This window comes from Cryptomeria japonica, chromosome 10, assembly GCF_030272615.1.
Source record: "Cryptomeria japonica chromosome 10, Sugi_1.0, whole genome shotgun sequence".
Classification (NCBI taxonomy): Eukaryota; Viridiplantae; Streptophyta; class Pinopsida; order Cupressales; family Cupressaceae; genus Cryptomeria; species Cryptomeria japonica.
Window position 1 is genome coordinate 302,899,854 of NC_081414.1, and position 13,403 is coordinate 302,913,256.

The 13,403-nt window shown below is 37.4% G+C and overlaps 1 protein-coding gene across 2 annotated transcripts in view; it reads right to left on the minus strand.

Moving 5' to 3' along the window:
* Positions 1–2,105: 2,105 nt before the first annotated feature.
* Positions 2,106–13,403, minus strand: part of LOC131052011 (uncharacterized) — a 73,759-nt gene continuing 62,461 nt past the window's right edge. The window contains exons 3-4 of one of the 2 annotated variants that reach the window (XM_057986621.2): positions 2,729–2,872; positions 2,106–2,622 (exon numbers count right to left, since the gene is read on the minus strand). In XM_057986621.2, the coding sequence (XP_057842604.2) occupies positions 2,745–2,872 (128 nt within the window). In that variant the 3' untranslated portion in view covers positions 2,106–2,622; positions 2,729–2,744. Of the gene's footprint in view, positions 2,633–2,728; positions 2,873–13,403 lie in introns of both variants that reach the window. The other variant, XM_057986620.2, reaches the window with a different exon arrangement.

Below are 13,403 nucleotides of genomic sequence, written 5' to 3' on the forward strand. Positions count from 1 at the left end.
AAATTAAAATATAAAAGAATATAATTAAAATTTAATTAAGTTAATGAATGGTCAAAAGACATAAAATGAAAAGTTGTGACTCCCTCAAACATGAGATATAAAAGGGAGATGAGAACTCATTTGAAGGGGGGAATAATTTGAGAATCAGAAGTGCAGATCTGATTGTGAAAGGTTGTGTCCCTTTCAAAGGGCAGAAATAATGAAGGGTTGCACTCTTTCAAAGGGTGCGAATGGTGAAAGGGTGTGTGTCTTGCCAAAGGGCATAAATGACGAAGAAGTGTGACCCTTTCCTCACATTGAGAGATATAAAGGAAAGGCATAAATACGATTTCTATCCCATAATAGATAAAACAACAGCAGAACTTCTCATATTCACAGCAGTTATTGTTTACTATAAGCAGATTGAACTGACCATAAGTAAGGGACTCTCTGTCATATCCATGTTTAAGACATTAAGACATTCTGGTACGTATTTTTGTTTAAAACTTGCATATACTGCAACTACCATCTTAATCTCTGTATATTATCAGTCCAATACTTCTGCAAATACTAAGTTCGTTCTTCCAGTAATGATAATAATTACCTTTATATACTCATATATATTAGAATGATCACTGATATATAGTATCCAATGACACTTGAAAATAAAACTGGGAATAATCTGAAAATTACTAGTTCTCTGTAACTGTTAAAGTGCTGATGGATAAACTGGAGTTTAATAACCATTCTGATAGTGATAATAGATTAGATAACTGATCATAATTTTGAGCACTGGTAACAAAGTAATTAGCTGATAATAATCTGAGTATTGATAATAACTTCTGATAATAATTCAAACAACTGGTAATACATCTGAATGCTGGTTACGATTCAAATATTTATAATCTGAATAAACCAGACTGATCATATGAGTAGGGGAACTGTTATGAAAGACACCCTACATGATCATATCGAGTAGGGGAACTGTTATAAGACACCCTACATGATCATATCGAGTAGGGGGACTGTTATAAACTTATAAGACACCCTACATTATCATAATGAGTGGGGGAACTGTTATATAAGACACCCTACATGATCATAATAAGTAGGGGAGCTATTGTATAAGACACCCTAGGTGATTATGCTTGAACAATTAATCAAGACACCCTATCAGCCCTGCATAATAGCACACGGTGTTGAGGTTATCTCAATCATAAGATTATGACTTTGTCATATGAATCTCTTTTATGCTTTACTTAGGTCACTTCTTTATGTAATTTGTAGTATCTTTCTGACCTTGTTTTGCAGGTTGACCACAGCAGAGGCTAAGGCACTTTCCTAAACCCTTATCCTAAGAACTGAAAAACCCTAATTATAGTATTTTAAGGCACTTTATAAATAGGGGACATTACAAACAGTTTCACAATACAGTTTCCTGTTTGCCCCACTTTGTAAGATGGTAGCTATGAGATTCAAACATGTGATCCATCCCTTTGCATTTCACACAAAATATGCCACATTTTTGTTTTTATTGTAAGAAAAGAGAGCCAACTAAATTGTGCTCTGTCCGAAAGATGAAAAACAATAAGTTTGGTCACAGATGGCCCACACAAACATTATTTAAGATTGCAGCCCTTTTAGATAATATACAGTTTAAACTAGAATTTATAATAAAAGTCTTAATAATGGTACTCAGGACCAACAATCAACTTATTTCAATTGTAGACAGTATCTTCAGTGATTTACGAGCCAAACCTTGTGATATGATGCCTAGCTGTATTAATCTTAATATTTCATCCAAATGATGCAGCTTGCAAGCTTAATTCTGCAATGCTTTAAAGTCTCCATCACAAGATATTTAATCTGAAAAGAGCTTCCGTATATGCTAAAACCAATCAATAAGACACCACACTAATATAAAGACAATGCCAACTATAACTGAAGATTTCCAAATGGTGCCAACAATGCCAGCCCCCCATAGTATATTATTCTACAAAATTCGAACTCTGGACTGGCAAAATAGAACAAGCATGAAAATAAGTAGAATAAATATCCTTCAGCATCAAGCTACCTAAGAAAGCTTACATAATAAGGCATTGCAATATATGCAATGTGAAACACAATTGGAAAATTAAAATATTACTAATAACAAATAAAAACAGCTATACAAGTAAAATGGGCAGCTGAAGGCCAATCTTAATCGGCCTGCCCTTTATCTGTCTCATCAATTCTACAATCTGCAAATCAGAGAGAAACTAACCAAATGATTTTGAAAATAAACCTTAAGCCATTGACTCTATTCGATTGCATGGCCTGTTTAACTCCATTCTGTACAGTAACTAAAAACTTTACACCTTTTTACCAGACAAAAGATTATAACGCCAAAGTCCTTGTGACTTCTAATTTTTATCTACAAAGTAAAAACACCGTAGACACTCATGTAATTATAATTTTTACATCAAAGTCATTTTTTATATATACAACAACAATGCCTCAAATGAGAAAATTTGCTGATGCAGTGGCCCTCGTACACAACGATTTAGAATAATGTTGTGTTGCTATACTGCATATACCCATGACTCCCTCAACTTCACCAAGGCAATTCTCATGAAGTAACTTAACAAAAACAATTGACTCAAGCTGCAGATAACTAAGTTGTAAGAGTTATGTTAATTTTATGAAATAATCTTAACGTACAATTTTTACAACCAATCAATTTGAAACAATATAAATTTGTAACAGATACCTGAAAAGGTTAAATATTATGCATCTATTGTTGGACCTGGATAAGCAGGTAAGCTCATTATCCGTTTGTCCAAAACTCCAGTACCAATAGTGAAGTGATAGAGACTTTGAAATTCATTTCCACTCAGTCCCAGAACATCATGAACTGTAGCAATTCAAGCCAACAATTTAAAAACTTGTTTTTTTTAATTTAATCCAAAATGTCAAACTATTGCATATCTTGTCATTGTGGTATTAACAAAATTAATAAGGATCAGAAAACTTCCTCCATACCAATAATGTCGGATAAAGCATTTAGATTTTCAAAATTAAATGTAAATAGTTGCAAACAAATCAACCTTTAGTATTGCGTCCTACCACACATTCATAATATTCTTCAAATAAAAAAAAAATTACAGGCTCGGCCTATTTCAGTAGTGCCTCCTACCACACATCGCTAAGATTGTTCTTGAAACATTCTAAAGGTGTGTATTTTGGTCTAAGTACATATTTATATCCCTGTAAATATCTTTCATCCAATACATTGTTTCTGATACTGCCAATGACAGGCAATTCACAACACAATTGGTATCCTCCACCATGTCTTGAAAAACATCCTCTTTAAAACTACAGTTTGCCCACAATGTTAATTCAAGACAATATTTCTACTTGTGAAGATAAAAATTATGGCCAGCTTTGCTATATTGAAAAGTATTATATCCTTACCGGGCAACAATAAATTTATCAGAACATATATGAATTGCTTGATGTAGAGTTTGTCATGCTAAGAAGTGTAGAGTGAATATTTAACCCTTTTTTGGCAAAATATTTATCAGAAACAGGTCGACATGTTTAGGAATGAACAACAAAGAACTAAATAGCCCTAGTTTAAAGATGGTATCAAAATAAACCTAGATATGTGTATTCTACATTAGTGCAATGGATGCCAAATAACCAGCTAGTAACCTAGAGGATTGGTCACAGATGTGAGGTTGCCTCGGTTTGAAAGCAGAAGATATAGATTAGTGCTCTAATACCAATGCTGGTATACTAACGTGTGGTGGAGATAGATGGTCGTTTCCCCATATAAAGAAGCATATCTGCATGAGCATACATGATTCAAAATAAGGAAGGGGTATACATCGATGGGTAACACAATCCCATGGAAGAGAACCACAATGAATGCATAATATGGATACAACACTAGGACTGGAATACCAAGAGAAATCACAATTGGTTGGCATGGATTTGGAACTCATAAAATTGTTTGGAAAAAGAAGGAAGATCAAGATCAGTTATAGTGAGGATTGTTTGGGATGGGAAAAGGATATACTGGTTGGAGGAAATTGAGTTAAACATGATTTGTGTACTAACTTTTTTTGTGTTTTTGTTGTCGTATTACTTTCTTCCTTTTTGGGGGAAAAAATAATGTTTTTAAATATGTTGGCTGAATATAAAATTGAATTTGTGATGACAGCTAATTCTAGTGTTCATCAAGTTGCTCAATCTTATAAATGTATATTAGAAATATTTGGCATTCCACAATTGGTCAACAAATAGGAATGCATGTGCACAGTGCCTAGGCACATGCTGTGTTAGAACTTAGAATAAACAGATTTCTACTAGAGTGTGCCACAACTTGATAAATCTTGTGCCAAACCAGCAAGAAACAGAGCAGCCAACCCAACAAAAGAATGGGTATGTGTTTCAACTCTTCATGAATAAAATTTATACTATATTATAATATTAATCAAATACTCGTTATATTTTTTCAGTGTTTCCTGGGGATACATCCCCCTTGCTTTTCAGGTGTTTCCAGATGCAGGGATGAGGACAAAACATCCACCCACCCCTGCCCCCCAAACCCCTCATTCCAGAATTTTTCTTAAAATGGGGGCATCCCCTAGAGACATCCCCCTTTTTGGAATCACCAAGCTGTCCCATGAATGTCCTGATGTCCCCTGGGGCCAAAAAGAATTTGCAGTCAAACAAAAAACAACACGGACTTTTTTTAAAAACTTAAAAACCCACAAACACCTTTTGTGGACCTGTTGTGCTCTCACACACACCCCTGGTTCAGGGGACCCCCGGGGATTTTTTTTGCCATCTCCTGAAAATCTCAGAAGGAAGACAATCGTGTGAAATACCTTAGTGGGCCAAAAAAGAATGTCCAAAGTTTGCAAACGGACGTTAAAATCCCGAAATTCGCACTAAGGAGGAAAAATGCTAAAATGTCAAAAAAGTTAAGAATTTGCAAATGCCTAAAAACGCCAAAGTTCGGTAGAGTAGAAAATCACAAAAGTTTTTTAAAAAGTTTACAAAGCTATCCAAATCGCCGAAGTTCAGCATAAAAGGGAGAAGTGCTAAAAGTTTAGAGTTTGCATCAAGTCCAAACTCGCCGAAGTTTCAAGATGGTGGAATCGCGATGTTCTAAGTTTGCAAAAACCCCTTCATTCTCCGAAATTCGCTATAGGGCGTAAAGTCAAAGTTTAGAAAGTTTGCAAAATAGGTGAAATCCCCGATTTTCGCCAACCAAGGGAGAATTGCAAGGAATTTATAAATTTTACAAACCATGTCAAAATCCCGAAATATAGAAATCGCAGAAATATGAAAATTCCAATCAAGTGAAAATCGCCAAGGTTTTTATCCAAGGGTAAATCACGATTTTTATAAAAGTTTGAAAAAGACTCAAAACGCGATTTCGGCAACGAAGGCGTAATTGCCAAAGTTTTAAGTTTGAAAGGGCCTCTCATTCGCCGAAGTTCGCGAACTACAGAATCACAAAAAGTTTTGAAGTTAAAAGGTTGCAAACTATACTAAATCGCCGAAGTTCGACATCCATAGGAAGATCGCGGAGTTTTTAAGTTTGTATAAAACCTTGCAATCGCTTTCAATCCGCCAAAGTTCACGTGAAGCAAAAATCGCAAAATATAAAACCTTGCAGAAATACCATAAACCCCATTTTCAACGGCATAGGGAAAACCGCAAAGGTTAAATAGTTTGTTGAAGAAGAACAAAACGCCCAAGCTTGGCATCCAAGGGAAGATCGCAGAAGTTAATAGTTAGCAAACCATCCAAACCCCCGAAGTTTGCCATTCAAAAATCGCCCAGTTTCAAGAGGTTTGCAGAATTCTAAAATCGCAAAGTATAAGAGCTCGCAGTGGTTGAAAATGCCGAAAGTTTCAATCAAGGTAAATCGCTAAGTCTAAGTCTTCAAAAACGGCATTCTTCTCCAACTTAGGCGTGAAGCGGGAAATAGGGAGTTAAACGTTAGAATTTGAAAATCGCAGGAGCCCAAACCCCAAATTTCAGCGTGAAACACCGAAATGAAAATGCAGCATTAAAACTTCAAAATCACAGAGGTAAAGGTAAAACTTATAAGATAAAATCCCACGCAGTTTGGTGTAAATACCCAAGTTCCCCTAAAGAGACATAAAGCATTTAAAAAGAGTAAATCTTTCGTAGTTCACCTCTTAGCCCGAATTTTGTCTAAATAGAAGAGCGAATCAAGAAGACAGATCGAACTTCATATAAGAAGTGGGAGTTTCAAAAGATACATCTCACAAAGAGCTTCTCAAGGCCCGAACCCCACAAGATGAAGCCAGGCATTAAAATTTGATATTTGTTAAATTAAATTATTTAATTTTTCAAATTGATTTATTAAAGTAAGGTTGATTGTTCGCAGGTCACAGGACATCATCAGAGAACCAGGAGAAAAAAGTGAAACGCAAATCGAAGAAGGATCACAATCAAGGCCAGGCGCTGAAGACTGGAAAAGAAAAGATGTTGGAACGTACTGCAAGAGCACGAGATCTAAACCGAACATTAGGAACAATGCCGTTGAACAAAGTTAAAGTTCACCACCAAAACCGAAGAACACTCTAAATGCAACAATCATGCATTCTCAGGAAAAGTACACAACTGGATTTAATTCCAGGAATTCAGTTTTAAACTGAAACTGTTTTAATGTAAAACTATTTGTGGGCCCCACTTAAGATATTTTGAAAGAAAGGGGAAACAAGACAGTTGTGGACAGTTATGTCCAACTACCGGATTGACCGAATTAAAGCCAAATAGTGGCAGGTAGTTGGAATTGTGGTTGAATGGATGAGTGAGAATTTAATGGGCATGGGTTAAGGCTGCTAGTTTCTGGATGGCAGGTTGCAGCCCTTGGATGCAGTCAATCCTAGCCTCTAATTCAATATTGTAAATTCTATAAAAGGCAGAGGCCTTTCTTTTGCTAAGGGTTAGACAGTTGGAGAATTTTGTGGTTAGAATTTTGTGGTTGGATTTTAGAGTTAGAATAGATTAGATTTTAAGTGTAGCATGGAGATGTTGCAGAAATTGTTGTAATAGCAGCTAAAGAAAATATATGAACATTGAAGTATGGTGTTTGTTGTCTTTGTTTTAGACTGTTTGCATGGTTTCTTTCAGTTGGTTAAATTTTAGAGTGCAAGGATTTTAATGGCGAAGTGTGGAGGGGTATTTGATGCATTTCTAGTTCATACCATTGGGGGTCTGTTGATTGTAGGTCACTGTGCATGGTTAGTCTGAACCCAAACTGTGCTTAGTTCAACTGCAGGTGTTCGTCTTAGGCTGCACCAGAATTGGGTGCCTAAAACGAGTGTCTCCGGTCTGAAAATCCTTCATCCCTTGGAGCTTGCACTGTTTTTGTCTAGTTGTGAGGGTATCTCTGGCGAAATAAGAATTGGTTTATCGAAATCTGTCTACCCGCTGCATCAGTTGTTATCATCCTTATCCTTAGGCTTCCTGAACCCTTCCCTTTTGATCTTATTTCGTAGTCTGAGAATCACAACAGACCACCTTGTTGCAAATCGTAAGTCCCCTTGTGCTTCCAGCAATCACATCAATCACTGAGTAATCCCGCAGTCAAGACCTGACAATCAAAACCTTGAGGTCGTCCCCTTTGGTCAACAAAACCAGCATTAGGGATTTCCTTATCTCAAGAGAGGATAGGATACTCGGCAAAATCATTTTATTCTGCGCTGGCCTGATGGAGTCGTAGCGATGCGATTTCAGACATGTCAACAGGACCCTACAAGCCCTCTTAGCATCTGAAAAAATTAGGTTTATGTCTATAATTCTAGTTTTTCATTTCATGCATTCAGCTTAAAAGTTCAGTCCCTGTCAACTGTTACAGTGATAAACAGCAAGGTCTTTTAGCACGTTTTCAGAACATTGTGCAGTTTGTTGCAAGTTCAAACTACTGATATCAATCTACAACTGACGTTTTTTGAGGATTTGCTTGCAAAGAAGAGGAAAAGCCAAAGGTTACAGCCCACACGTATGCAATAAAAATTCAAATCCCTGTTTTTCAGTTTTGAAATTTTTATTTTTATTGTTTCTCTTTTTTTGTTGTTGTCTTGACTCTTTGATAGTAGATACAATACGAATCAAATTTGATTGTCACTGTCACTCAACCCCATTTTCATCATCCCACAACAAAGGAGCTCTCAAGTCTTCTTAAATGCTCTTATCCATTTAAAGTAACCGGTCAAATTCTGATAAGTTTATTTTATCGCTAAGTCTTGACTTATAAGACAAAAGATTGAAATTTAGAAGTCCATTGTGCCTGTTTTTACTTTTATATCTTGATATTGTCATTTTATGTTGCATCCGTTTCAAGAATCAAGATGCATACATTCAATTTTATTGCTGATTTTGATTGCCTTTTCAAGTTGTTGGCAAAATATGCCAAAGCACAATTTAACAAGAAAAATCTGTGCAGCAGTTTGTAACAATACTTGACACAAATAGAGTACCCAATTTAGGTGGAAGTAAAAAATGGAAATGAAACATTTGCCTAGATGGCTGGAATGGCAGCATTATGAGGGTTATAAACACTTTTTGCATCTCCCTCATAAAGAGGTTGGGCATTATCAAAGACTCACTTTAAATGAGAGCTAAGATGGTCAAACATTTTCAAGGGGACATCACTGCACCCACAATTTCTGGTACACCACAAGTTTCAATTTCAGGTAGACCACCTTCATTTCCATCATTTGAGGTGAATATGATTGAATCAAGGGGGAAAAGGAAAGCTACAAACTCGTCATCACTAAACCCAATCATAGATATGTTCAACGTACAAGGAAGGGAGGTTGAAAATGAGGTTGTTGCCGATTTCTATTTCACTAACAGCATTCCTTTCACGTTGCTCGATCTCCTTTGTACAAGGAAATGCTTGAAAAAAATGAGCAAAGCTGGTCCTAGTTATGTAGGTGCTAGCGAGACTAGATAGACAACCATTCTCTTGGAAAAAAGTTACTCCAAGGTTAACTTGTTGATGGAGAAGAGCAAGGTCAAATGGGTAATGCATGGTTGTAGCATAATCATGGATAGATGAGCAGATAATAGGCACCATCCACTCATCAGCATTAGCATTTCATGCATCATTGGACCTTACTTCTTGCAGACAAACAATTACTTAGAAAAACAATGTTGGATTTTGGTTTCAAATGCTAAGAGAGGCAATTGAGGAGAATGGTTCTCAAACCATAGTGCAAGTGATTACTGAAACAACAAATGTTTGTAGGGCAGCAGCTATGTTGATTCAATCTACATATAAGCACCAATTGGACCCCTTGTGTGCATGCTATGAACAATGCACTCAAATACATCAAAAAGATAGGGTGGGTGAAACAAGTGCTGGTGGATGCAAGGGAGGTGCAAATGTTCAGTTGCAACCACCACATTACATTGGCTTTGTTTCAAACCTTTGTAAAAAACATATTCCTCAAACCAGTTGAGACTGTAATGTCCCCTTCCTAATTGCCCTAGAGTTTGCCCTACAATCATCATTGCAACAAATTAGAATTACAGTTACATCTTTACCAAGTAAAATATGTCTTAAAATAATGTGATCCTAGAATCGAATCCTGCAGTCATAACATAAGAAACATATACACATATAATATATATCCAAAATTAGGGTTAGTCCATAACACGTGATATTAATATGATATCTATGACATCATTTCAAACACGTTAAAGTGTGCGAGAAGAAGCATGATAGGTCCTCCCAAAGCCATCCCACGCTATGGACATCATATTAGAGAGGATGCTAGAGTTGCAAAATCCATTGCAACTTATGGTCATGGCATAGGATTGGAACAAGTGGAAGAAGTCAAAGATTGAACAAGGGATGAAGGTGAACGACTGTGATCAATGATACTTTTTGGTTGAATGTGAAATACATCACATCTTTTGTACAACCTATTTTCACCATCATTCTAATATTTCTAGTCTTGGGGAGATCAACAAGTGCATTGATAGAATGCTTGGAAAATGAAGGCCACCATTTGCAAGAGAGACCCCACCCTAAAGTTGTACAATGAGCATATTTTCCCCATCATCTAAAAAAGGAGGGTGAAGTTGAACGTCCCTCTACCCATGGTTGCCTATGGCTTGAATCCAAAATGGTATGTGGAACTACTTAGTAGAATTCTCCCTACTAATGATCACTAGATGAGAATGGCCTCATAAAGGCCTTCAAAAAAATTCATAGTCCAAAGGAAGCTTCGTCAATTAGTGTCGAGTGGATGAAGTTCACAAAACTAGATGGCTACACTACTTTGGCAAGGATTGCCAAGCACAGTCTAGTACAAACCAAGCCAGTTGATGGACAATCTATTGACCTCCAAGTCTGTTGTGTGCATTTGCCATTCTTCTTCTCATAGGTTTCTAGTTCCTCTTGCACTGAGAGGAATTGGTCTACTTATAGCTTTACCCATTCTCCAAAGACGAACAAACTTACCCCTACAAGAACAAAAAATCTTGTTGCAATGAATGGTGCCTCATGTCTAATTGATTGCAAGACACCTAAGTATAGACAAACCCTAGCACAACAGTGGGTTGTAGAGACCAAGTGTTGTGACCATTTCATACATTGCCCCATCAAGATGGGGACCTATTGACGTGTTTTTTATGACTACGTCAAACACAGAATAAAGTTGCCTAGCAGTTACTTCACTCTCTCTTGATGAAAGTGCGATTGCATGCTAAGATTGCAAGAAGTTCAAACAATCGACTCCAAGGTTCATTTATGCTACGGACGTGACTCAGTTGGCTGATGTGATTGCTGGTAAGGCCAAGGGGCCTTACGTTTGCATCATCCTTTCACTTCTTTGTTGTGGCTGGAACTCCATCATCAGATATGGCAATTCTGTGATGCTTCTGCTTTGAATGGACTAGAATGAACTGAAAGTAAAGGGGAAAGGGTTTAGAAGGATCTAAATCTACTCCTAAGGGCAGTGATAACAATAAATAGTGCTCCGGTGGACAAATTTCAAATAAACCAAGTTCTGCTTCGCCAAGTTTAACTACAACTCTGCAAGAACTGGTGCAATCTTCTGGGGATGCAAGAGGATTTTCAAATCGAGAAAGTACATTTGAATACCCAAAACGGCACAATTCAAACGACTATCCACAATCGAACTTAGCACGAATTTAGGGGGCTCAGACTAACTTTACACTGCAACTTACAATCAACAAGATGCAAAAAGTATGAACCATAGAAATTCATCGGACACCATTATATTCTCCATTGAAATCAAAGCACTTTACTATTTCTGATCTAAGTGAGGAACGTGAAACCATGCAAGCTTTGAAAAAATAACTTAAGTGGACACCATCAGAGAACAATGTTTCACTTTTATTATCTCAAAACTTATTGCAACAATTTCATACAAGGCTCCCCCCCTTTTATGAATGAGGGGGTCACCCCTTTATATAGGCCTTAGGCCATGATTACATGCAAACCCTAATTAGGGTTTTCCCTAAAAGATTCTCCACTCAAGATGCAACAAGGTGGGAATCTCCAATTAATAACCCATCATGCCCATATACAATTAATTCAAAAGTACCCAAAATAGCATCCATTGCACATTAAATGCACCACCTCTTTCAAATTCACCCAACATGCGTTGGATATTCATCCATGCAAAAATCACCCCATTATGTCATAAATGCTCCATCATTTCCACATGTGGCGGCTGCATGCAAAAAGAATCTGCCATAAATTCAACATGCAATGACCGAGTCGCCATTTGGCGAGAAAAAACCCTGGAGAGAGAAAACTTCAGGAGAGAAGAATTTGATCCATGAAGAGTTTTTTTGAAGTTTCTAGAACTTTTCTTGCTCTGGAGGAGATTTCCAACACTTTTCGACCACCTTCTATTTTTTAGGAACTTTCCTAAAATTTAGGACCCGGGTCCAAGAGAGAGAAAATTCTCTCATGATTCCAAATCTGCAAGAATTTTCGGATTTTGATAAGATTTGGTGTCCAAAAATGGAAATTTCAAAAACTTTCCTGAGGGGATTTCTGCTTTTCCATTTCTCCTTGACCCTTGGATTTTCATGCCTTAGACAATTTCCTCAGTTTTCCGGCTTGGGTGTGGAATTCACTTTGATGAAGGAGTTTCATTATTTCCATGCCTTAGAAAATTTTCAACTTCCTGACTGGGTATGGGATTTTGACTTTGATAGAGGAAATTCATCCTTTCAATGCTCTTCCTTGATACCTTGACTTGGGCACTTGCCTTTGAACTTGGGCAATGATTCTGCATTGGTAAGGAATTTTGTGATTTTGAAGCTTTCCATGACCATCAAGTTTTGGCATCCTAGTACCTTCCTTACGCACAAATCTCACTTGGTGATGGAATTTTGGACCTTCTTGGATTTTCCATGCCTGGGCCAATTTGACGCCCTCCTAAGGAGTAGGGTGCAATTCCTCTCAAGGCGTGGAATTCACTCTGCCATGGAATTTCTTCCTTCCTTTGATTTTCTTTTCCTGACTTGGCCATTTCAACATCCTTTCCTTGGCCAAGGCGTTGATCCCTCCATTCCCTGGAATCTTGAATTTTCTCCATCTTCCACGCCTTGTGTGTTTTGATGCCTTGATGAACCCTTGGGCGCAAATTCTCCATGGAGGAGGAATTCATGAGTTTGAGCATTCTTCCATGCCTTCATGGATTTGGCGCCCCATCCTGTGCTTGGGCGCTAATTTGCTTGGGTCATGGATTTTCATTGTTCTTCCATTTTCCTTCAGCTCTCTTGTTTGGCGCCTTGATCATGGCTTGGGCGCTATTTCACCTGAGGAAGGAATTCACAACTTTTCCTTCCCTCCTTGACCTCTTTACTTCAGCGCCCTACCTAAGTGTTGGGCGGAATTTTGCCTGGAGGAGGAATTTTGTCAATTTGTGAATCCTCCATGAGACATCCATTTTGGCGTCTATCCTTGGCCTCGAGCGGAATTTTGTTGTGGAGGAGGAATTCATCAATCTGTGAATCCTCCATGAGACCTCTGTTTTGGTGCCCTGATGAGTGCTTGGGCGGATTTTTGCCATGAACGAGGAATTTGATGTTTTCTACCAATTCAAGACATGTATATATATGAAATATAACATTTAAGTAAAGTAGCATCTTCAATATGTCTTTTTCCTTTCTTATACTTTAAGTTATGTTTCATATATATTGTCAGGATGTTTGAGAGTGGTTTCAGGTCCCTAGGAATCATAATGCAAATTCTGGATTTTGGAAGATCTTTCAAATTTTCAAACAGTCAAATTTCAGGCCATTTTCGGATCAGGATGACATTGGTGGATTGATGAGAATTTCCAGACTTGGATGATTTTGCATGCTTTCCTCTTCTGGAATAGGAGTTCCAAACTTAACCA